This window comes from Lissotriton vulgaris, unplaced genomic scaffold (assembly GCF_964263255.1).
Source record: "Lissotriton vulgaris unplaced genomic scaffold, aLisVul1.2 SCAFFOLD_764, whole genome shotgun sequence".
NCBI lineage: Eukaryota > Metazoa > Chordata > Amphibia > Caudata > Salamandridae > Lissotriton > Lissotriton vulgaris.
Window position 1 is genome coordinate 63,476 of NW_028241255.1, and position 24,461 is coordinate 87,936.

Sequence of the window (24,461 nt, forward strand, 5' to 3'; positions counted from 1 at the left end):
CATAAACATATAGTTAACGAACACACTCCTGTCGCACCAAACACACTCGCGTTATACTAAGACATCAAACCCACTACTCACAACATACCACAAACTTGGTAGAGGACTCAATGTACAAAGGGGGTTCCAAATAGTCAAAGCAAAGATGTATGGTCCAACAAAAAGGAAGAGGGAAACGGTAGTGTGTAGGAAGCAAGAACTACAACACTGCGCTCTCTAAGTAATGACCCAGTAGAGAATATTTGGTGAAGGTCAAACAGAAAAACGTAGTTGCGACCACCACTGAATTCTGCCAACAACACACCCCACGGTGCACTACACAAAGAGAACTGGGGTAGCCTGTAGTTACCTCACTACATGCCCAGTTATGGAGGTCCTTTGAAATACACAGTTATACAACGGAGACGCGTAGTTGTCCTTACTACCGTGCTCCGTTTTAATAGTACAAAAACGATCCCCGATGTGAACGCTAACACGTGGTATAGACCGCCACTGTGCTCCGCCACACACAATTCAACCAAACAGGAATTCATGAAAGGTAGAATTCTGTTAGAAAACAGTCACAGAACCTCCCTTAACAATCCGTTCAGGCAGTAATCAGCTGACCGCACGGGCGGCCGAAGAGTTTAGAGCGGCTTTACCTGAAGACGCGTGAAGTCCGTCTACCGCCAAGGACAGAACACGGAAGCGCTCCCCACTGAGCCTCAGGGGGGGGGGGGGGGGAAGGTGATAGTCCACAGGAGACACGATAGAAAAGCATGCAGAGCGTCCGCTCTCATGCCGGTGCAGAACAGAAACCAGAATAACGCGCAACAGGAAGCGCGTCTGTTCCCCAGATAAACTTCCTGCAAGTCTCCCGCCTACTCATGGGAAATGTAGTTTCATAGTACGGTAGGCGCTTAGGGGCTGCGTAACCTGACAGAAGGTATAGTAGATAGAAAAGGAGAAATTGCTTTTTTTCTAGGTGTCCCCTCACTCACCAGGGTTGCCCCTTGGTGACATGCTTCATCATTGGGACCATCCCAGTCCTCTACGGCCTGGGGCGTGCTGCGACTTGCGAATTACGTAGGAGCACTTACAAATGACTATGTGTGGTGCAGATGTGATAGTGGAGTGGACTAAGTGATGTGTTAAGGGATCAATTTAGAAGCCTAGAGAGAGCCAAGAAATGCAGTCACAGTCAGAGAAAAAGGCAAGGGATACTGTATCTATGTGGTTGTAGTGGTCCTGTTGGAAGTGGTAAGTAAGTTGCCTGCAGAAAAAAAATCCTCCTATTAGCGGCACTCCTCCATTGCAGCCGACGCTTCGTCCATCGATGTTGGTCACCAGAAGACACCCTGTAAAAAAAAGCACAGCATAGACAAACAATTGAACATAAACAATTCTTTGGGTACAAACCTATCCATCAATCTTTGAAAGTGCATGCACTACTGCATGCATGTCAGTGAAAAGTAAGTAGTACATTCGACAACTGTGGAAGAAAGAATGCAACAGTAAAGGGCCTATGTGTAAATTATTGATAACGATATTCAACATAAGGTCTCTGTAGCCAGATACCCGAGAGCCTTGCTGGTCACTATAAATCCATTCACAACAACACTCAGTGGGGTTGGTCTGGAAGGTATAGTAGATAGAAAAGGAGAAATTGCTTTTTTTCTAGGTGTCCCCTCACTCACCAGGGTTGCCCCTTGGTGACATGCTTCATCATTGGGGCCATCCCAGTCCTCTACGGCCTGGGGCGTGCTGCGACTTGCGAATTACGTAGGAGCACTTACAAATGACTATGTGTGGTGCAGATGTGATAGTGGAGTGGACTAAGTGATGTGTTAAGGGATCAATGTAGAAGCCGAGAGAGAGCCAAGAAATGCAGTCACAGTCAGAGAAAAAGGCAAGGGATACTGTATCTATGTGGTTGTAGTGGTCCTGTTGGAAGTGGTAAGTAAGTTGCCTGCAGAAAAAAAATCCTCCTATTAGCGGCACTCCTCCATTGCAGCCGACGCTTCGTCCATCGATGTTGGTCACCAGGAGACACCCTGTCCACTGCCTGCCTGATGCTGAATTGTGGCTCGCTACTGTGAAGCCTGACTCCATCCTTTTTTCCCCATTGCAGAGACTGAAACCCGGCCTGTAATTATTCAACGAAAAACAGGAAGTGATATAATATTACAACACCACTGATAAATAAATATAAGGTATGTAGGCTGTGGAGTGCAAAAAGTCACAATTTGTTTTTCCTAGTAGACAGTACAATATTTTTGAAAGTGCGTACTCTGAGTCACCTTTTGAAGGATAAATAAGTATGGGCAAATTAATGTAGCGGATCTTGCCCCTCAAGCTAGGTGTACTGTAAACTGTGTTTTAGAACAAAATTAGATCTTCCTAGCAGTGCTCCCACCCAGACCCTTACTAAAGCCAGTCGCAAAAATGTAGAAGACCCCCAATCAAATCTCAAAAAACGAGGCCTAGCAGAAAACTGGTGACAAAACTTACTTTGAAAGTAAAAGTAGGCCGAAGTACCCCCTTCCTAATTACCCATTACCCACCATGGATTGCATTCAAACCACTTGCAAGCAACCAAGCAAAAGTAGCCATAGCCAGCATCGCTCCAAGACTCGAAATCCCCCCCACTCAAACACATGCAATAGAAATACTGCTAACCCTAACGAACCCTAAGTTAAGAATAGTGGCAAAGGCTTTCTTTAACTATGCCAAATCCCCCCTTTCCCACCATGGATTTTCTTCAAATGACTTGCAACCAAAATTACACATTCTCACGAGTGCTCTAAGACCCCAGAACTCAGTTGGAAAAATCTAGAACACCCCGAAACACATGCAATCCTGCTGCTAGGGCTAACCCTAACGAACCCTAAGTTACAAAAAGTGCCAAAACTAAAGGCTTTTCCGCGCGGATTTTGTCCCAACCACTTCTACCCGGTATTAGACCTTCCCAGGAATGCCCCAAGACCCGGCAACCCACCCGCCAAGAAGCGTAACACCCCCAAACAGGCCAAAAGCAAAATCTCATACTTGCAATATTTCTGGGCCTTCGGTCCAAACGCGCTGCGTAGCTAGGCCATAAGTCGGGGTTGGCACGACGGATTTCCTGAAAAGCAAATGCAATCAAGATTAGAGTGTCCCAGCAGTGCTCCCAGACCACGAAACTCACCCACAAACACCAGGAAGCCCCCCAAACAGGCCCCCGAAAACGCTACATAGAGCAAAATGTCAGTAATAGCCAAAAAAAAATCGGCCTGGATTTTGTCCCAACCACTTCTACCCGGTATTAGACCTTCCCAGGAATGCCCCAAGACCCGTCAACCCACCCGCCAAGAAGCATAACACCCCCAAACAGGCCAAAAGCAAAATCTCATACTTGCAATATTTCTGGGCCTTCGGTCCAAACGCGCTGCGTAGCTAGGCCATAAGTCGGGGTTGGCACGACGGATTTCCTGAAAAGCAAATGCAATCAAGATTAGAGTGTCCCAGCAATGCTCCCAGACCACGAAACTCACCCACAAACAGACGGAACCCCCCCTAAGAGCACCTCAAAGGCAAGCAAGTCATCAAAAACACAAAAAAAATTCCGCCTGGGATTTGGTCCAAAACACTTTTATCCGGTATTAGAGCTTCCCAGCAATGGCCCCAGAGCTGTCAACCCAGGAGAAAACGAGTATAAGACCCCCAAACAGCCAAAGAGCAAAAGTACAAAAATGGGGACTTAGTCAATTTTTCACAAATTTCCCAAATCACTCCGCGCGCGCTCTGCAGCTAGGCCCTAAGTCCCCTCTGCCACCATGGATTTGCTTCAAACCTCTTGCAAAGTAAAGTATATATAGCCAGCAGTGCTCCCAGACCACAAAACTCACCCACAAACACCAGGAAGCCCCCCAAACAGGCCCCCGAAAACGCTACATAGAGCAAAATGTCAGAAATAGCCAAAAACAAATCGTCCTGGATTATGTCCCAACCACTTCTACCCGGTATTAGACCTTCCCAGGAATGCCCCAAGACCCGTCAACCCACCCGCCAAGAAGCATAACACCCCCAAACAGGCCAAAAGCAAAATCTCATACTTGCAATATTTCTGGGCCTTCGGTCCAAACGCGCTGCGTAGCTAGGCCATAAGTCGGGGTTGGCACGACGGATTTCCTGAAAAGCAAATGCAATCAAGATTAGAGTGTCCCAGCAATGCTCCCAGACCACGAAACTCACCCACAAACAGACGGAACCCCCCCTAAGAGCACCTCAAAGGCAAGCAAGTCATCAAAAACACAAAAAAAATTCCGCCTGGGATTTGGTCCAAAACACTTTTATCCGGTATTAGAGCTTCCCAGCAATGGCCCCAGAGCCGTCAACCCAGGAGAAAACGAGTAGAAGACCCCCAAACAGCCAAAGAGCAAAAGTACAAAAATGGGGACTTAGTCAATTTTTCACAAATTTCCCAAATCACTCCGCGCGCGCTCTGCAGCTAGGCCCTAAGTCCCCTCTGCCACCATGGATTTGCTTCAAACCTCTTGCAAAGTAAAGTATATATAGCCAGCAGTGCTCCCAGACCACGAAACTCACCCACAAACACCAGGAAGACCCCCAAACAGGCCCCCGAAAACGCTACATAGAGCAAAATGTCAGAAATAGCCAAAAAAAAATCGGCCTGGATTTTGTCCCAACCACTTCTACCCGGTATTAGACCTTCCCAGGAATGCCCCAAGACCCGTCAACCCACCCGCAAAGAAGCATAACACCCCCAAACAGGCCAAAAGCAAAATCTCATACTTGCAATATTTCTGGGCCTTCGGTCCAAACGCGCTGCGTAGCTAGGCCATAAGTCGGGGTTGGCACGACGGATTTCCTGAAAAGCAAATGCAATCAAGATTAGAGTGTCCCAGCAGTGCTCCCAGACCACGAAACTCACCCACAAACACCAGGAAGCCCCCCAAACAGGCCCCCGAAAACGCTACATAGAGCAAAATGTCAGAAATAGCCAAAAAAAAATCGGCCTGGATTTTGTCCCAACCACTTCTACCCGGTATTAGACCTTCCCAGGAATGCCCCAAGACCCGTCAACCCACCCGCCAAGAAGCATAACACCCCCAAACAGGCCAAAAGCAAAATCTCATACTTGCAATATTTCTGGGCCTTCGGTCCAAACGCGCTGTGTAGCTAGGCCATAAGTCGGGGTTGGCACGACGGATTTCCTGAAAAGCAAATGCAATCAAGATTAGAGTGTCCCAGCAATGCTCCCAGACCACGAAACTCACCCACAAACAGACGGAACCCCCCCTAAGAGCACCTCAAAGGCAAGCAAGTCATCAAAAACACAAAAAAAATTCCGCCTGGGATTTGGTCCAAAACACTTTTATCCGGTATTAGAGCTTCCCAGCAATGGCCCCAGAGCCGTCAACCCAGGAGAAAACGAGTAGAAGACCCCCAAACAGCCAAAGAGCAAAAGTACAAAAATGGGGACTTAGTCAATTTTTCACAAATTTCCCAAATCACTCCGCGCGCGCTCTGCAGCTAGGCCCTAAGTCCCCTCTGCCACCATGGATTTGCTTCAAACCTCTTGCAAAGTAAAGTATATATAGCCAGCAGTGCTCCCAGACCACGAAACTCACCCACAAACACCAGGAAGACCCCCAAACAGGCCCCCGAAAACGCTACATAGAGCAAAATGTCAGAAATAGCCACAAAAAAAATCGGCCTGGATTTTGTCCCAACCACTTCTACCCGGTATTAGACCTTCCCAGGAATGCCCCAAGACCCGTCAACCCACCCGCCAAGAAGCATAACACCCCCAAACAGGCCAAAAGCAAAATCTCATACTTGCAATATTTCTGGGCCTTCGGTCCAAACGCACTGCGTAGCTAGGCCATAAGTCGGGGTTGGCACGACGGATTTCCTGAAAAGCAAATGCAATCAAGATTAGAGTGTCCCAGCAGTGCTCCCAGACCACGAAACTCACCCACAAACACCAGGAAGCCCCCCAAACAGGACCCCCGAAAACGCTACATAGAGCAAAATGTCAGAAATAGCAAAAAAAAATATCGGCCTGGATTTTGTCCCAACCACTTCTACCCGGTATTAGACCTTCCCAGGAATGCCCCAAGACCCGTCAACCCACCCGCCAAGAAGCATAACACCCCCAAACAGGCCAAAAGCAAAATCTCATACTTGCAATATTTCTGGGCCTTCGGTCCAAACGCACTGCATAGCTAGGCCATAAGTCGGGGTTGCCACGACGGATTTCCTGAAAAGCAAATGCAATCAAGATTAGAGTGTCCCAGCAGTGCTCCCAGACCACAAAACTCACCCACAAACACCAGGAAGCCCCCCAAACAGGACCCCCGAAAACGCTACATAGAGCAAAATGTCAGAAATAGCCACAAAAAAAAATCGGCCTGGATTTTGTCCCAACCACTTCTACCCGGTATTAGACCTTCCCAGGAATGCCCCAAGACCCGGCAACCCACCCGCCAAGAAGCATAACACCCCCAAACAGGCCAAAAGCAAAATCTCATACTTGCAATATTTCTGGGCCTTCGGTCCAAACGCGCTGCGTAGCTAGGCCATAAGTCGGGGTTGGCACGACGGATTTCCTGAAAAGCAAATGCAATCAAGATTAGAGTGTCCCAGCAATGCTCCCAGACCACGAAACTCACCCACAAACAGATGGAACCCCCCCTAAGAGCACCTCAAAGGCAAGCAAGTCATCAAAAACACAAAAAATTTTCCGCCTCGGATTTGGTCCAAACCACTTTTAGTGCTTCCCAGCAATGGCCCCAGACCCGTCAACTCACCTGCAAAGAGGTAGAACAACACCCCCACAAGTGCTGAGTCTTTCTTCATTGGGCGTAAACCAGCCCTCTGCTTTGATGGAAATAGGAGTCTGGAGGAGGAGGATAGAGGAGCATGTTCTTCTGAACTTGTGAACCTGAGGAATGCAGACTGCGGCACCTTCAAATAAATTAGCAAACAAGTGAAGACAGTTCTGCTGATGGGCTTGTTTTTGTGATTATCTGATTAAAGTTTGAATTATATTAACTGTGCACAACAAAGAAAGACAGACACACAGGAATAAAAGTGAATAAGGATGAAAAAGAAAGTTATTGATTCGTTGTCTCATTTTCAGGGCTCGAAGTCGGTATCACGGTCCAGGAATAAGAATAAGGCTTCGTCATCATACTCTGCGAATTCAGACAGGGAGAGCTCAGTGTCACCTGACAGAGTAGAAATTCCCTCATCTATGTTGCTGGCCACCTCCTCTTCATCCGGCACGCTCTCTCGTACTCTGAAATCTGGTGGTATGAGGTGCTGATTCATCTTGATCATTGTTAACCTCTCCACATTTTTGGGCGAGAGGCGGCTCCGTTTGGGAGTTACAATCCCACCAGCCGCACTGAAAACCCGTTCAGAAGACACGCTTGCGAGTGGGCAAGACAAGTAGTTTAAAGCCAGGTTGGTGAGCTGTGGCCACAATTCTTTTTTCCCATGCCAATACGCCAATGGGTCAGAATTAACATAGACCTCTGTTGAGTCATTCAGATAGTCCTTCACCATCGACTCAAGGTCCTCATCCAAGGTTCCTCCACTTTGCTTAGCTCTTGCTGTGCCTCTGACCTTTTGAGAACCAAACCCACGCAGAGCTAGCCAATCCTCTTCAGCCTCCAATGTTTCTGTTGTCTTTCGTGCAGATGATCCGGTTGCCGGTGTCTTTAACGGCTGAGAGGTCACTTGTGCCACAGCCACAGGTGCAGAAGTGGATTGTTTTGACTGGGGATGGCCTGCTGATGTACTGCCATTTCCTTCAATTTCCAGCCGTTCTGTTTCAAACTTCTTGGCTGACAAGGCTAGCCAACGTTTGTACTTTAGAACATGTTCATCATCAAAAGGAAAGAATGCTTGGCCTGCCAGCGCCTTTTTGTAGCGTGGATCCAGAATAGTAGCACAAATGTAATGCTGTTCTGAGTGGATCTTTTTAAGACGTTCATCACCTTGTAGGAGCTCTAATAATTGCTCGGCCAGAAGCAAAGAGTCTTGGTTTTTATCTTTTCGAAACACAGAACACACCTCCTTCAGTTGGTCCTCCAGCATGTACAACAATGGGATAGCTTTTCCCAAATTAGAGTCCTCCTTGCTGACTGCACGCGTGAAGAACTCAAAAGGACGAAGCATGCGTGTCAGGCTTTCAACTATGTTCCATTGCGGCCCACCCATCCTCAGCTCCTCTGCACCCTCTTTAAGGAAATATTGATCGAGTTCCGTATACTGCTCATACAGACGCTCAAGCATGTAGCAGGTTGAGTTCCAACGTGTTACCACCTCCTGGATGAGTGCTTTCACTGGCATTTGATGTTGATATAGCAGGCTCCTCAGCTGCTTCCGGGCCTTAAAAGAATGGCTGAAATGCTTGCACATTTTTCGGCAGGTGTCCAATACACCGTACGCTGCACTGCCTTTATTACCCAAGAATTTTTGGACAACCAGGTTTATACAGTGCGCCAAACACGGCACTCTGAAATAGTAACCGTCCCTCATGGCCTTAACTATATTGGAGCCATTGTCCGTGGAAACATAACCAACCTTGCGTTTTAGTGGGGACAGACAGTTAAGGACCTTTGTGTTAAAGACATCCAAAATGTTTTCTGCTGTGTGACGTTTCTCCAAACCAAACATGGCTAGTGTTGCATGTTTCCGAGCACCTTTAAAAACAATGTTAGTGTCAACACCTGAGTTTAGCTTTGCTTTAGCCCCTGAAAAAGAGACCCAGTGTGCAGTGATGCACATGTAATCAGCGCCTGCGCCACTGGTCCACATGTCTGTTGTCAGATGTATAGTGTGAACAGCACTCTTCTGCAAAGCTGCCCCAATCACCTTCAGAACATCTTCATGTAGTGCTGGAACCGCAACTCGTGCAAAATAGAACCGGCTAGGAACCTTCCATTTAGGGCAGAGCGCTGTCACTAATTCTAGAAAACCAACCCCTTCTACAAAAGAAAAAGGGAGAAGGTCCAGAGCTAGCATTTTAGCCAGCTTAGTGTTATACAGACGGGTCATTGGGTGGTTGCGTTCATATTGTGCTTCTGTAAACAACATCTTTTTAATGTTGCCCTGGACCAATGATTTACGGGATGATGATGATCTCTTCGACCTAGTTACGCTCGCTGATGAACTTTTCCGCATTGATGTCTCACTCTCTCCCACACTCTTAGTGTGGCTCCCATGGGGTGTGCTGCTGACATGGGAACTGGGTGTAAGTGAAGTGTTTGAATCGTCTTCTTCTACCTCATCGTCATCAGCAGATGAAAAATCAACGTTTTCATTACGTGCAATTCCAGCTTTCTTGACCGCCTCTAGGTGCGGAAACCATTGGACAGGGTGCCTTCTCTCAAGATGACCTCTCTGGCCTCCGGTACCATAGTTAGAACCAAGCTTACCACGACTAACTCGAAGCTTACAAAGGCTACAAATGGCTACGTTTTCCTTTTTTGGGCAAACACTAAAGAAGTCCCAAACTGGAGACTTGAAATGTCTTTGGGGGCCGGAGGAGGCGGCGATACTGGTGGTGGTGGTCCTGCTGCTAATGCCAGATGAAGTGGAGGATGTGGATTGCCGAACTTCAGTACGTTTTGCACTTTCACCACCACGAATTGAGGTCGAGGACGAGGTGGGTACCTTCTTGCGAAGAAATATGGAAGCGGTAGGTTTTGGTGTACTACTTAACTCCAAATCTAATGATTCCATTTCCATTGCCTCCTCGCCGACATCATCATCACGCTCAGCAGCTTCTCGGGATAGGGTCAAAATGTCTCTTTGCTGCATGCCCGGTGGGGCTGCAGTGACCTTTGTGATGACTGGCTCGTCGTCATCGTGAGAGGCTTTATCACCAGCAGTATCTGTCACTTCTTGTTGAGCCTCATCACACTCCATAGGTTTGAGTTTTTGGACGACCTTCCTTTTACGCTTAGGTACCGGTGTCAGATCATGGTGTGCCTCACTGTCAGACCGCAGTTCTGGTTCCCAAGACGGATCACTTGCATCAGAAGGAGGTGGGCTTGAAGAAGATGTAGACACCCCCCTTGATCTTTTCCTTGCTAGGGATGTGGAAGACAATGAATGATCATCAGGAGGAGTGGCTTCCAATGATACCTCGGCTTCATTGTCGATTTCCTGATGTGCCCCTACTTCGGGAGGAACAACTATTGTGGGCACTTGTGAACCTCCATGCACCTTTGCTTGCGCATCTCCTTTTGCTGCCTCTCCTTCCACATGTACTTGGGCGTGTACTTGCACATGGTGTTGTTGTTGCGGCTGTGGTTGTTCAACACTTGTCAGATGAGTTACAACAACCTGTGTTGATTCAGGGACATTGCTGCTACTTTCTTGCGATGAGCCAACATCACTGGTCGATGGTGATTGGAGAAGTACACTGACTGCCTCTGAAGCACTCAAGGGCTTTGACTTAAGTTGGCGTGGTGGTGGAGGCACTGAACCCAATGGAGCAGGGGTGCTGCTCCCAGCTTGGTCCCCAGCAGATCCTGCTGCTGCAGGCGTACTTTTTTTTTTGCTCCCAAAAAAAGTGGCGGGTGGCACACCAGCCTCCTTGGTAACTTGCTTCTTCTGCTCCTTACTAGCAACTTTCTTGCTAGAGGAGCTACGGAGAACTTTCTTTGGGGGCGGGGCCATCTTCTTCAGAGCAGGTCAGACAGCAGGCCGCAGTTGCACGAATTGTAGAGTTGTCTGAGGCCAGACGTGACGTCGCGTGACGTTATGCTGCACACACACACCGCTGCAGGACTTCTTCCAGGCACTGGTGGTTCTCTTGAGTCTTGTGCACCTAAAAAAAATGGAAGACAGAGGAACATCAGTTCAGTTATAGAGCACAAAAAAATCGAAAAACACTGCAAAATCAGCACAATCCCAATCCATCCATGCCCTCCATAATGTTTAAATTCAAGACAACCCACAGAAAGACTAGGCCCATGCAAGACTCACTACCCCTGGGCATAAATAAAGGTTGAAAAGTAGGCAAAATGGTTGGAGGCCTAACAACAAAGCCTGCATTTAAAATGGCCACTTGACTGCCAGCACTGATGTGGCACTAGAGGATCTCTAGTGTCATCCCTTACCGGGCACACAAATATTTGTCTTCCCACTCAAAGAAGACTTTCAATCCAGTGTTTCAATTGTTCATGAAATTTATTTTATATTTTTAGAAGAATTTATCATCATCATTTCATGTTGTTCGTTCAATATGATTCTCATGTTTGTAAATCAGACATTGTCAAAGGTTCAAAATATGCTTTATTCGATATTTGGCAAAGAAATATCATATAAGCGTAAAATTTCATAAAATATTATACAAACATACAATTACAGAAATAAGTTAAAAACAAGCAATTTGATCAATTCATTAAGATAAGTAAATGGCGACCATTTAAAGGAAAAAGAAAAGCAAAGAAAAAAACAAAAAAAAAAAAAAAACGAAAAGCAAGATCGGGAGAGCCATTCTTTTAGAGTGATTAAGAGTTAATTAGCATGTACGACAAAATACATAAATACAATTGTTAAGAGCATATTTGGGTTTTTCCATTTTTACATGTCTGGGTAAAAGGATGATAAACACATGGTGGTCAAAGTCCCCTTTCACCAAGTGTTATTGTTCATTATTCTGGGGCCCGGGTAAAAATCAAACAAGTCCCAAACAGAAATAGGGCCATCACCGGGTTTTGGTTGGGAAAGTCTTAAAAAGGGGACGATGTTCCTGTGTTTAAATCTGATCAGTATCAGGTCTCCCGAAATGTCTTTAGGGAATCTGCCTAACCACCCCACCCTCCTGACGCTCACAATTCCGCCATCTAGGGCGGGCGGCAGCGGTCTGTTGTTGTTAAGCCAGAAGATGGTCTTATTTAGCAGCTCCTCGCTTGTTTCATGATTGCCCTGGCCAAGTTCGGGCACCCCGGAAAGAACGGACACGTAGGGGGCAGCCTCAGGGGGTAAATTAATTCTATGCCTTCTTGGCTGAGGATGTCTAGAGGCTTTAAAAGGAGCACTATTATGGTTAAGAGTGTTATTATGGCCCCTTGAGAAGGGTATACTCCGGGCAGGGTCAATTGTTCGTGCTTTTATGGGTTCAGTAGGAATTGGCTTGTCCGGGTTTGTACGGAGTGTAGAAAGTGGGGAGACAGCCGCTTTTACAATTGGTGGGTGAGTCATTTTTACTATTTGTTCCACACTGGACAACCTGTCTCCCAACTCCTTAATTTTAGTGACCAGGGGTAACAGAGCAGCATTCAACAATCGTTCAAATTCGGCCAATAGGGTGGGTTGAAGGGGGGAAACAGGATTATTTAATGTGGTCCCTGCTTTATGTGGCGTTAAAATAATTGGAATGGCGGGGAGGGATGAGGAGCTACAACACAATAGATTGGGAGTTTCCTCGTTGTTAAACAGGATTAAATCAGGGGATACAGGAACATCTTGGGTGGTACAGGGTACGAGATCAATGTCTTTGCCCACTCTGGGGGGGGTTAATATATCAGGGACATAGTTAGTGCCACACACGGCATTAAGCTCTTCCCAAAAAGACATCATGGGAGGACTGTGTAGAGCCCGATGACGACACTGGACGATAGAAATATGTATACAGTATTATGTGTCTGTACCTCTTGAGTTGGGACCAAGTAGGGTGGCCCGCCCCGTCCTCCTCAGGTCCTCGGAGGGCCACAGAGGGCCCGCCCTTTGCCCGGGCTTAGCCCGGCTGGTCCCGCGCGCGTCCCGCGAGGCGGGAGGGGCGGCTGCCTCTTATGCGCCTCCGGGCGCTGCTGTGTGATCCGGCGGTTCGGCGCCCCCGGTGGCAGGTAGGGGACGCCGGGAACTGTAGTTTTTCCCTTAGCTCTCTCCCCGCTGCGACCGCGATGTCAGGAGCGGCGCCGGCGGGGGGAGAGAGCGAGTGCAGCAGCGAGTGCGCCAAATGTGGAGAGCTGGTCCCCGCAGGTAAGTGCCCCTGTGTAGAAAGAGATGGCCCCCGCTCAGCAGCAGGGGCGGCTGCCTCTTATGCGCCTCCGGGCGCTGCTGTGTGATCCGGCGGTTCGGCGCCCCCGGTGGCAGGTAGGGGACGCCGGGAACTGTAGTTTTTCCCTTAGCTCTCTCCCCGCTGCGACCGCGATGTCAGGAGCGGCGCCGGCGGGGGGAGAGAGCGAGTGCAGCAGCGAGTGCGCCAAATGTGGAGAGCTGGTCCCCGCAGGTAAGTGCCCCTGTGTAGAAAGAGATGGCCCCCGCTCAGCAGCAGGGGCGGCTGCCTCTTATGCGCCTCCGGGCGCTGCTGTGTGATCCGGCGGTTCGGCGCCCCCGGTGGCAGGTAGGGGACGCCGGGAACTGTAGTTTTTCCCTTAGCTCTCTCCCCGCTGCGACCGCGATGTCAGGAGCGGCGCCGGCGGGGGGAGAGAGCGAGTGCAGCAGCGAGTGCGCCAAATGTGGAGAGCTGGTCCCCGCAGGTAAGTGCCCCTGTGTAGAAAGAGATGGCCCCCGCTCAGCAGCAGGGGCGGCTGCCTCTTATGCGCCTCCGGGCGCTGCTGTGTGATCCGGCGGTTCGGCGCCCCCGGTGGCAGGTAGGGGACGCCGGGAACTGTAGTTTTTCCCTTAGCTCTCTCCCCGCTGCGACCGCGATGTCAGGAGCGGCGCCGGCGGGGGGAGAGAGCGAGTGCAGCAGCGAGTGCGCCAAATGTGGAGAGCTGGTCCCCGCAGGTAAGTGCCCCTGTGTAGAAAGAGATGGCCCCCGCTCAGCAGCAGGGGCGGCTGCCTCTTATGCGCCTCCGGGCGCTGCTGTGTGATTTGGCGGTTCGGCGCCCCCGGTGGCAGGTAGGGGACGCCGGGAACTGTAGTTTTTCCCTTAGCTCTCTCCCCGCTGCGACCGCGATGTCAGGAGCGGCGCCGGCGGGGGGAGAGAGCGAGTGCAGCATCGAGTGCACCAAATGTGGAGAGCTGGTCCCCGCAGGTAAGTGCCCCTGTGTAGAAAGAGATGGCCCCCGCTCAGCAGCAGGGGCGGCTGCCTCTTATGCGCCTCCGGGCGCTGCTGTGTGATCCGGCGGTTCGGCGCCCCCGGTGGCAGGTAGGGGACGCCGGGAACTGTAGTTTTTCCCTTAGCTCTCTCCCCGCTGCGACCGCGATGTCAGGAGCGGCGCCGGCGGGGGGAGAGAGCGAGTGCAGCAGCGAGTGCGCCAAATGTGGAGAGCTGGTCCCCGCAGGTAAGTGCCCCTGTGTAGAAAGAGACATTGTCATAATAAGTTAGTTGTGAGGGACTTTATAGACCACCAGCCTGGTTGTTAGTATGTTTTTGCCTTATGAACTGCCTCCCTATGTGAGGCTGTTTTTGTAACACTGCTTTATTTTTGATTTGCAGAACTACAAGTATTGTTAGAGACCCAGCCATGTGAGTTAGAGTATTTTTCTTTGAGAAGATTCTTTCTGTTTTTTCACTAATACTAACCACAGCATGTGATTCACACACAGCTCATATTGACTTATAAGCACATATCAAGCAGACCTTGTATTGTTTATGTCATGATTGATGTTAATAAGACTCACACAGAACCTTTTTGATGATATGATTTTATTATTCCTTGTTTTACAGTGTCTATTTCCCTGATGAAGGGCATGCTATATAATGCCCGAAATGCATTGGATGCCTTATTATGACAATGTCTGATTTACAAACATGAGAATCATATTGAACGAACAACATGAAATGATGATGATAAATTCTTCTAAAAATATAAAATAAATTTCATGAACAATTGAAACACTGGATTGAAAGTCTTCTTTGAGTGGGAAGACAAATATTTGTGTGCCCGGTAAGGGATGACACTAGAGATCCTCTAGTGCCACATCAGTGCTGTGTATCTTGACGTCGCAGGACCCTCGACGCCACCTTACGGTGCACCAAAAAAACGAGTAACTGTTGAACTTTGGGAGGTAACAAATTGCTGTGCATTTATCCAATTCTAATATTGTATCACTTGACTGCCAGCACATGGCCAGTGCCTGTAGCTGCACTCAAAATGGCCACCAGCCACATGGCATGTCCCTCCCCATGAACACCCCCAAAAATCGAAAAACACTGCAAAATCAGCACAATCCCATTCAATCCATGGCCTCCATGATGTTTAAATTCAAGACAACCCACAGAAATACTAGGCCCATGCAAGACTCACTACCCCTGGGCATAAATAAAGGTTGAAAAGTAGGCAAAATGGTTGGAGGCCTAACAACAAAGCCTGCATTCAAAATGGCCACTTGCCTGCCAGCACATGGCCAGTGCCTGTAGCTGCACTCAAAATGGCCACCAGCCACATGGCATGTCCCTCCCCATGAACACCCCCATAAAATCGAAAAACACTGCAAAATCAGCACAATCCCATTCCATCCATGGCCTCCATGATGTTTAAATTCAAGACAGCCCACAGAAAGACTAGGCCCATGCTAGACTCAAATACCCCTGGTGAAAAGGCCACAAGTACAGGCCCAAAAAACGAAAATCACTGAAAAATCTGCACAATCCCATTCCATCCATGGCCTCCATGATGTTTAAATTCAAGACAACCCACAGAAAGACTAGGCCCATGCAAGACTCACTACCCCTGGGCATAAATAAAGGTTGAAAAGTAGGCAAAATGGTTGGAGGCCTAACAACAAAGCCTGCATTTAAAATGGCCACTTGCCTGCCAGCACATGGCCAGTGCCTGTAGCTGCACTCAAAATGGCCACCAGCCACATGGCATGTCCCTCCCCATGAACACCCCCAAAAATCGAAAAACACTGCAAAATCAGCACAATCCCATTCAATCCATGGCCTCCATGATGTTTAAATTCAAGACAACCCACAGAAATACTAGGCCCATGCAAGACTCACTACCCCTGGGCATAAATAAAGGTTGAAAAGTAGGCAAAATGGTTGGAGGCCTAACAACAAAGCCTGCATTCAAAATGGCCACTTGCCTGCCAGCACATGGCCAGTGCCTGTAGCTGCACTCAAAATGGCCACCAGCCACATGGCATGTCCCTCCCCATGAACACCCCCAAAAATCGAAAAACACTGCAAAATCAGCACAATCCCATTCAATCCATGGCCTCCATGATGTTTAAATTCAAGACAACCCACAGAAATACTAGGCCCATGCAAGACTCACTACCCCTGGGCATAAATAAAGGTTGAAAAGTAGGCAAAATGGTTGGAGGCCTAACAACAAAGCCTGCATTCAAAAAGGCCACTTGCCTGCCAGCACATGGCCAGTGCCTGTAGCTGCACTCAAAATGGCCACCAGCCACATGGCATGTCCCTCCCCATGAACACCCCCAAAAATCGAAAAACACTGCAAAATCAGCACAATCCCATTCCATCCATGGCCTCCATGATGTTTAAATTCAAGACAGCCCACAGAAAGACAAGGCCCATGCTAGACTCAAATACCCCTGGTGAAAAGGCCACAAGTACAGGCCCAAAAAACGAAAATCACTGAAAAATCTGCACAATCCCATTCCATCCATGGCCTCCATGATGTTTAAATTCAAGACAACCCACAGAAAGACTAGGCCCATGCAAGACTCACTGCCCCTGGGCATAAATAAAGGTTGAAAAGTAGGCAAAATGGTTGGAGGCCTAACAACAAAGCCTGCATTCAAAATGGCCACTTGCCTGCCAGCACATGGCCAGTGCCTGTAGCTGCACTCAAAATGGCCACCAGCCACATGGCATGTCCCTCCCCATGAACACCCCCAAAAATCGAAAAACACTGCAAAATCAGCACAATCCCATTCCATCCATGCCCTCCATGATGTTTAAATTCAAGACAGCCCACAGAAAGACTAGGCCCATGCTAGACTCAAATACCCCTGGTGAAAAGGCCACAAGTACAGGCCCAAAAAACGAAAATCACTGAAAAATCTGCACAATCCCATTCCATCCATGCCCTCCATGATGTTTAAATTCAAGACAGCCCACAGAAAGACTAGGCCCATGCAAGACTCACTGCCCCTGGGCATAAATAAAGGTTGAAAAGTAGGCAAAATGGTTGGAGGCCTAACAACAAAGCCTGCATTCAAAATGGCCACTTGCCTGCCAGCACATGGCCAGTGCCTGTAGCTGCACTCAAAATGGCCACCAGCCACATGGCATGTCCCTCCCCATGAACACCCCCAAAAATCGAAAAACACTGCAAAATCAGCACAATCCCATTCCATCCATGCCCTCCATGATGTTTAAATTCAAGACAGCCCACAGAAAGACTAGGCCCATGCTAGACTCAAATACCCCTGGTGAAAAGGCCACAAGTACAGGCCCAAAAAACGAAAATCACTGAAAAATCTGCACAATCCCATTCCATCCATGCCCTCCATGATGTTTAAATTCAAGACAGCCCACAGAAAGACTAGGCCCATGCACCACTCACTACCCCTGGTCAAGGCCCCAACAACAGGTCAAAAATCGAAAAACACAGAAAAATCAGCACAATCCCAATTCATCTATGGCCTCCATGATGTTTAAGTTCAAGACAACCCACAGAAAGAATCAGTCCACCCACCACTGAGTACCCCTGGGCAAAAGGCCCCAAAACAGCCCAAAAATTGAAAATTCCAAAATTTTAGTTGCAGCAACTGTAATGCCCCAAACAAACTTACTTGTAAAATTTCTAATCCAACAGTGATCCAAAGAAAGTCAAAAAGGCCTCAAATCCAAAGATCCAGCAGCATCCACAAAAAGTAATCCTTCCAGCTCCAGATCCTAATGAAAAGTGACCAGGAGATGGACAAAGCACTGGGAGGAGCCTGCTGAACAGGAACAGGAAGTTGAAGACTGTGGGGCACTTCCTTCCTCCCACCCCCCTGCCCCCCTCCCCAAAATGGACTCCTCGCTAAAAAAGTGCAGGCAAATGTCAAACTAAGGAGTTATTCACATAAAAATCATCATTTCTAGAAGGTTTATGCTGCTTGCTGGTGGATTTCTTGTGCAGAATTGCAAATTTATATTTTCGCTCGCCGCATCTCAAATCTCGCAATTGCGAAGTACCGCGAGACATGATCTCGCCGTACTCACGTTGACAAACTATCGCTGGCAAGCCGCGATGACGTAATCGCGCTCGCCATTTCCCGCGGGATCACACAGCAAGATCCAAAATGGCGCAGCACTCGCAAACTATCGAAAAAAACAACTCGGCAAACGATGATAAACGCCGCACGCCGCAAAAATTGTATCACCAACGCCGCGCGCCGCCAAAAAAATCCGCTGCGTGCGAATTTGCGGATTTTGCGGGAAATCCGCAAATCTCGCGGATTGCGGATTTCCCGAAAATCCGCAAAATCCGCGAGCGTAACGGATTTTCCGCCCATGCTTATAAACAACTTAGTTGCGCTCTACTCCCCATCTTCTAATGGATTGGTGGAACGCGGTAATAAAATTATGAAATAAGATATTCAAAAGCCTATTGCTTCTGGGTTGGATGTGGGAAAGTTTTTGGAAGAGAAAATTTGGAATGACAATACTTCCCCACATTGTACAACCTTGGTTACACCTTTTGAATTGTTAAGAGGGAGGAAAGTACATTCAAACGTATTCCCTTCCTGGTTGGACAGGAGGAATCCTGGGGATAAAAGGTATGATGCCTTGAATTGTCAAATACAGTTAAGCATAAACAAGAAATGATGAAAAGAAATTTCGATAGAAAAAGCAGTTTGAAAGATGTGCAAATTTCAATTGGAGACTGGGTGATGATTAAAAAACCTTTTAAGTTTTCGAAGGGTAACTTTATTTTTACAAACCCAGTTCAAGTGGTTAAAGTGTGTAAAGGAGCTGTGTTTTTGGGGGAGAAGGGTTGGTGGAATTTCAGACAAGTGGTAAAAATGTCAGATGATCAAGCCAGTTTGGTTAATAAAGTGAAAAACAGGTCTAGTCAGGAAAATTGTGGTTGGACACACTGGTTACAAACTAAAAACAATCACAATAGTGAAAATTCATGTATGTCTAATTCATCTATTGCTTCTTACAGCCGGAGTGGGAGAGCTCGGAGAACTCCTGCGAGATATAATGAATTTATTAGATATTTTTTTTTTTGGTCCTTTATAAAAAGAGTAAGGTGATGTATTTCTATTTGTATTGAAAATGTAATGTTACTGATTCCTGTGTTGTACAACTTGGAATGTATTCCTGTTGCAGAATGTTGTCCTTTGAATGTTTGGAGTCTTCTTCTGTCTGGTGTTCGATGGGTTTCTGCAGTTGCCTGTTGGACTCCGGACTGAAGAGGTACTCCTCCTGTTGGTGAATCACCTAGTGAATATAACTACTCAGTTCAACTATATTTGGACTATTGAAATGATGTTCTACACGGCCCCTCTTGGAAGTTCGCTCCTCATTGTAAAATGTTGTATATTTGCCTGTATATTCCTCTCTCCTGCGTACTTTATCGGAATTTGTGTCTATGTAACCTTAATTTTTAGTCGCAGTGTCACGCAGGCGAAATCTTTTGATCTCTAGTATGGGGCTTTAACCCGCCTCTCTCTTCCATTGGCTAGCTCCATAAATGGAGGCTAGCCATTGGAAGAGATGTGTGTAAATTACTCTTTTCCCCGGCTTGATGCGATCCGTGGGCGTTTCTGTCTCTTTTTTTAAGTCCCGCCCCCCACACCCTCCCTCTCGCCGAGGAGTTACACCCCTCATTGTCTGCGTTTTCCATCCTCCCGCCCTCCTCTCATTGTCAGCGATCCATTTGTTCCCGCCTCCTCCCTGTTGTCCATGTTGTCTATCCTCCCCTTCCCGTTGTTGTGTCTTGTTTGTACCCTGCACTCCAAGCCGTTGTCCGTGCCTTCTCCCTCCCGCCCGTCCACTGTCCGTGCCTCCTCTCGGAAATGCCAGGGACCCACTCCACCCCTGCCTCATGCTAGCCATTGCCTCTCAGCACTGAGGTAACACACGCACACATCGTAGGCACAGCAGGCGAGTACCGGTGCATGGAGGGGCTGCGGGGCTGAGCACACCCTGTGGTCCGAGATGGCTTCCCTGAGCCTCAACTTCTCCGGTAACAAGAGCATTAGCAGGAATGCGACGTGGAGTGGAAGAACCTGATCATAGTGTGCAGGGAAATACCGGGGCAGGGCGAGCTGAGGGGTGGAGGGCCACGTGGGGCGCACAGCTACGGGGAACAGAGGCTCCCGTCATTGCGGGCAGAAGCGCCGCTCTGCCTGAAGATGACTTCATATTTGCGCCCTTGTATCTGTAATGATGAATGTCAACAGTCCTTACCATAACTCGGAGTCTGTGAGGAGCGTTGAGGGGTGATGTCACCCAAGCTTGTTGTTTTTTTCTGTTCTCAAGTTGTGCCGTAAATTGCCGAAATCTTTTACACTTTTTAAGAGCGACCCGAACTTAACCGGAAACAATCAAAAAGACTCAGTAACCGACATGTGCCGGAAATAGACGAAGTGGGCCGAGGTCTCAAAAGTTGCCGAAGTGTGTGTGTGTGTGTGGGGGGGAGGGGCGGGCAGCCATGTTGGGGAGGCTGGGAGGTGGCCGTGGTCCAACAGGAGCATGTGCTCGAGCTGCGGGGCAGTGCACGAGCCTGGTCGCGCGCCGGCGGTGGAGGGCGAGCGCGCGGACACCTGTGGGAGCGGCACGCAGAGGCCAGCAGTGATGGCCGCGGTGAGAGGGAGGTGGCACCGCCATGAGGGACTGAATCAGGGCCCGTATTGCACCCCCAGCACCGGAGACCCACTCAGGGTCCACCGCAAACATGACGTCTCCTAGGACTCCGCTGGCCACCGTGAGCGAGAAGGATACCCCCGAGCAGGTGAGCTGGGAGCGGGATTGACTTCCGGGCAGGAAAGGGTGCACCTTCCGACCTGCCCCTTCCCCTTGTGCTCTCTGCCTCTTTCTGTACCTCAGTCCTGAGGAACCTTATGGTTGTTAGTCCCCCTTCAAATCTCGGGCTTTGACCAGTCCTGTATCATAATGTAAATCTATTATGGCTAAATTCACCTGAACATGTACCTAACTTTGGAACTTTTTGAGACTCCTGACTATTTGTAATACTTGTTTATCAGATTGACTATTTGTATTATTGTTTAACTGATTGTGTATGCTCCCTCTTTTATCTACTTTATTTTTACTACCCATTTACTACCTCAACTATCTGTCGCTCAAAAGCTTGTTAATTGCTCTCTTGTTTTTATTCCCCCTTGTTGTAAAGCGCTCTGATATCTGCAAAGATCTTGTTCGCGCTATATAAAACTCTCAAAATAAATAAATAAACGTTGACGTAGGTTATGGATGCTATTGTCCATTCCACCCACCATTTTGTTTGGTTTTACTTCCCTGCTTACATCCTCATTTGTTAACCTCCATTTACACTATATTTTAAATGCGAAACCTCTTTAACCCCTTCACTGCGGCGGCTATTCCGCTGCAGTGCTAAGGGGGTGGGGGGGCTGCGCTGCGGTCCCGTGCTTGTGGCGGATCCGCTCCGTCACGGCACGCGGGTGAGCTGGGCTTGTGACGGAACTGTTCCGTCGTGGCCCCACCCGCGCTAGAGAACGTTAGCGCAGGCGCGGAATTCGCGCCGCGCAGGCGCGGCGTGAAGGCCGTGACGGAGGCGTTCCGTCACCAGCACAGTCCACCCGAGGCTCATGACGGAACGGTTCTGTCACGAGCATGGGAAGTGTTAAACATGTTTCTCGTCAGCCAACCTTCATGTATTTTTCCTTTTGAGAACCATCTTGTGTTTCTTTCTCATCAGTCACCACTAGTGGTGTACCTACCTGCCTCTTCAGACCTCCTCCCTTGACAGTGGTGTCACTATTTGCGAATTTTAGGATGGTACAAACTGAATCACAGATAAACAGTGTGTGTGTGTGGGGGGGGCCTCTGTGTGTGGTTGGGCTCTGCGTGTGGGGGGGCTCTGTGTGTGTGGGGGGCGCTCTGTGTGTGTGGGGGGGCTGTGTGTATGGGGGGGCTGTGTGTGTGGAAGGGGGGCTCTGTGTGTGTGGGGGGCTCTGTGTGTGGGGGGCTGTGTGTGTCGGGGGGCTCGGTGTGTGTGGGGGCTCTGTGTGTGTGGGGGGGGCTGTGTGTGTGTGGGGGGCTCTGTGTGTGGGGGGGCTCTGTGTGTGTGGGGGCTCTGTGTGTGTGGGGGGGGGGCTCTGTGTGTATGGGGGCTCTTTGTGTGTGGATGGGCTCTGTGTGTGTGTGGGTGGGCTCTGTGTGTGTGTGAAGGGGCTCTGTGTGTGTGGGGGGACTCTGTGTGTGGGGGGGCTGTGTGTGGGTGGACTCTGTGTGTGGGGGGACTCTGTGTATGTGGAGGGCTGTGTGTGTGTGGGGGGGCTCTGTGGGGGGGCTCTGTGTGTGTGGGGGGCTCTGTGTGTGTGGGGGGCTGTGTGTGTGTGGGGAGGCTCTGTGTGTGTGTGGCTCTGTGTGTGTGTGTGTGGGACAGGTGTAAATGCAATAGGTCTCGCATTTGCGAGAGATTAAGCTATTGACATTGTAAATGACATTGCCATTTATTTATATGTTTTCAAAACCAACACATAAATAAAAATGTTGTCATTTACAATGCCAATAGCTCTAACTTTGGCAAAGGCGAGACCGTTGCATTGTAAATGCTTGTTTTTCTTTGCAATCTATTATTGTGTTCCACGGTTCTTTTGTAATGTAACTGCCCCATTGTAATGCGCTCTGACACCTTCAGGCTTTATAAAATTGCACAAACAAATTAAATAAATAAAGTGATCAAATGCATATACTTCCAAACATGTGCCCACGCCTACAGCGAAGAAAACATCGATCATTCTGACATACACTCCACCATCCAATCAGCAAAAGGCCTTCAAGACGTCAGGGAGTAACTTAGGTCCCGCCCCTTCGGCTTACTATAGCAGCTGAAGCGCGCACTTGCGACGCAAGAGCGTGAGTGGGGGAACGCGCAACGTGGAGACTATAAGGCACAGATCCATGAACCACACCGCTGTATAGTCAGTACGACAGTCTTGCCGGCGAGTATCTACCTGTTCTTCCACCATGTCGAAGCGCATCATTGTCGTGTTTGGAGCCACAGGTGAGACAAAAGTTAGGAAAGACTCTTTCCGAAAGAGAAGTAGACTCCATTTCATTTCCAAACGAGAGACGCTGTCTAATTGCCCGCGGTCCCATGTTAAATGAGACCAAACAGGTTTTTGCATTCTGGACATGTGCGTTCTCTTTTGCTGTTCTACGTTTTGAGCTACCAGGTTCCAGCATGCACTTTGCTGTTGCCAAAAAAGCAAGGACTGGAGGATGCTGATGAAGTTATGCGTGGTTTAAACCCAGCGGACGAAACGTTACATGTTCGGTTGAATTAGTGTCACAGTCTGTGAGAGCTCGGGGAGGGGCTGCTGCAGCCTCTGGAGTTCAACAGAGAAGAGAGAGCTGCCCCTGAAAGCTGAAAGAAAAAGTAATCGTTTTTAAGTTGGACTATTCTTGCTGTCCCCGGCGTCCCGGGATGCTTTTTTGAAAGAAGTAGGGGAACGGACTGAAATAATTTTTAGAAGTAGGGGCACGCAGTGCCCTTCCGATCCCGCCCACTGACCTTAGGGTAATGAATAGCAGGGAACCTGCAGCGCACCAGGAATGATCCCCCATGACAACTGGTGATGTATTTGGTTTGTTCCACTAACATCCTGTTTAAGGATGTGAGGGGGCGAAGAGATCAATGCTTCACCCGGAATACACTGGGCACAGCTGATGACCAGTTGCCTTAAAGTACGCATGAAGATTGTGAACCAAGACCTACCTAGAGTCTGTGCTTTTGGCTCCTGGAAGTAGGGAATTTGGGTTTGCCCTGCACTCCGTGCCAGAAAGGGATGCCTTAAGGCCATGTTTAGGGTGCAGGAACATGGGCTGGACATGGCCGCGGTCCATGCCTAGCAAGCTCTGAGATAAAGGTGGCAGGAATATTGAAGGTATTTAAAGTAAATTATTACAAAACTATCAAATACACCAAAAATATTTCATAACGGAATTAGGCTTGCTTCGTAAGACTATCTATGATTATCCTCCAAAATTGATATTCAGTTAATATAATAACAAAAAAATGCTTATGCTGAAGCCCTAGTTAACTGGATGAAGCACAGAGGAAGTTAACATTCAATTGAACATTTTTTAAACCTATCACAAAGATACAGATGGTTACAAATAAAATTCAGTATTCTTTAAGGAAACCCAGATTCGCCTCATTAAGCAGAAATAAACTTTAAAGTCCTCAAGCTAAAGTCCAAAAATAACTTAGGACAGTAGAAATCATCTACTCTGAATTAGGATAGGGATGGAACTAAGCATTGGTCTCTAGAAGGCTCGGGAAAATGAAGGAATGTGTCCACATTGCAGAAACTTCTGTATATGTATTCTAAAAGTGAATTTGAGTTGGCATCAATGCTTAATTTGTAAAATATGAAGT

The 24,461-nt window shown here is 48.4% G+C and overlaps 1 protein-coding gene across 1 annotated transcript in view; it reads left to right on the top strand.

The window, feature by feature from the left end:
* Positions 1-23,024: 23,024 nt before the first annotated feature.
* Positions 23,025-24,461, top strand: part of LOC147672002 (nmrA-like family domain-containing protein 1) — a 54,667-nt gene continuing 53,230 nt past the window's right edge. Inside the window, exon 1 of the mRNA XM_086948060.1 lies at positions 23,025-23,084. Coding sequence (XP_086804186.1) covers positions 23,048-23,084 — 37 coding nt within the window. The 5' untranslated portion in view covers positions 23,025-23,047. The remainder of the gene's footprint in view (positions 23,085-24,461) is intronic.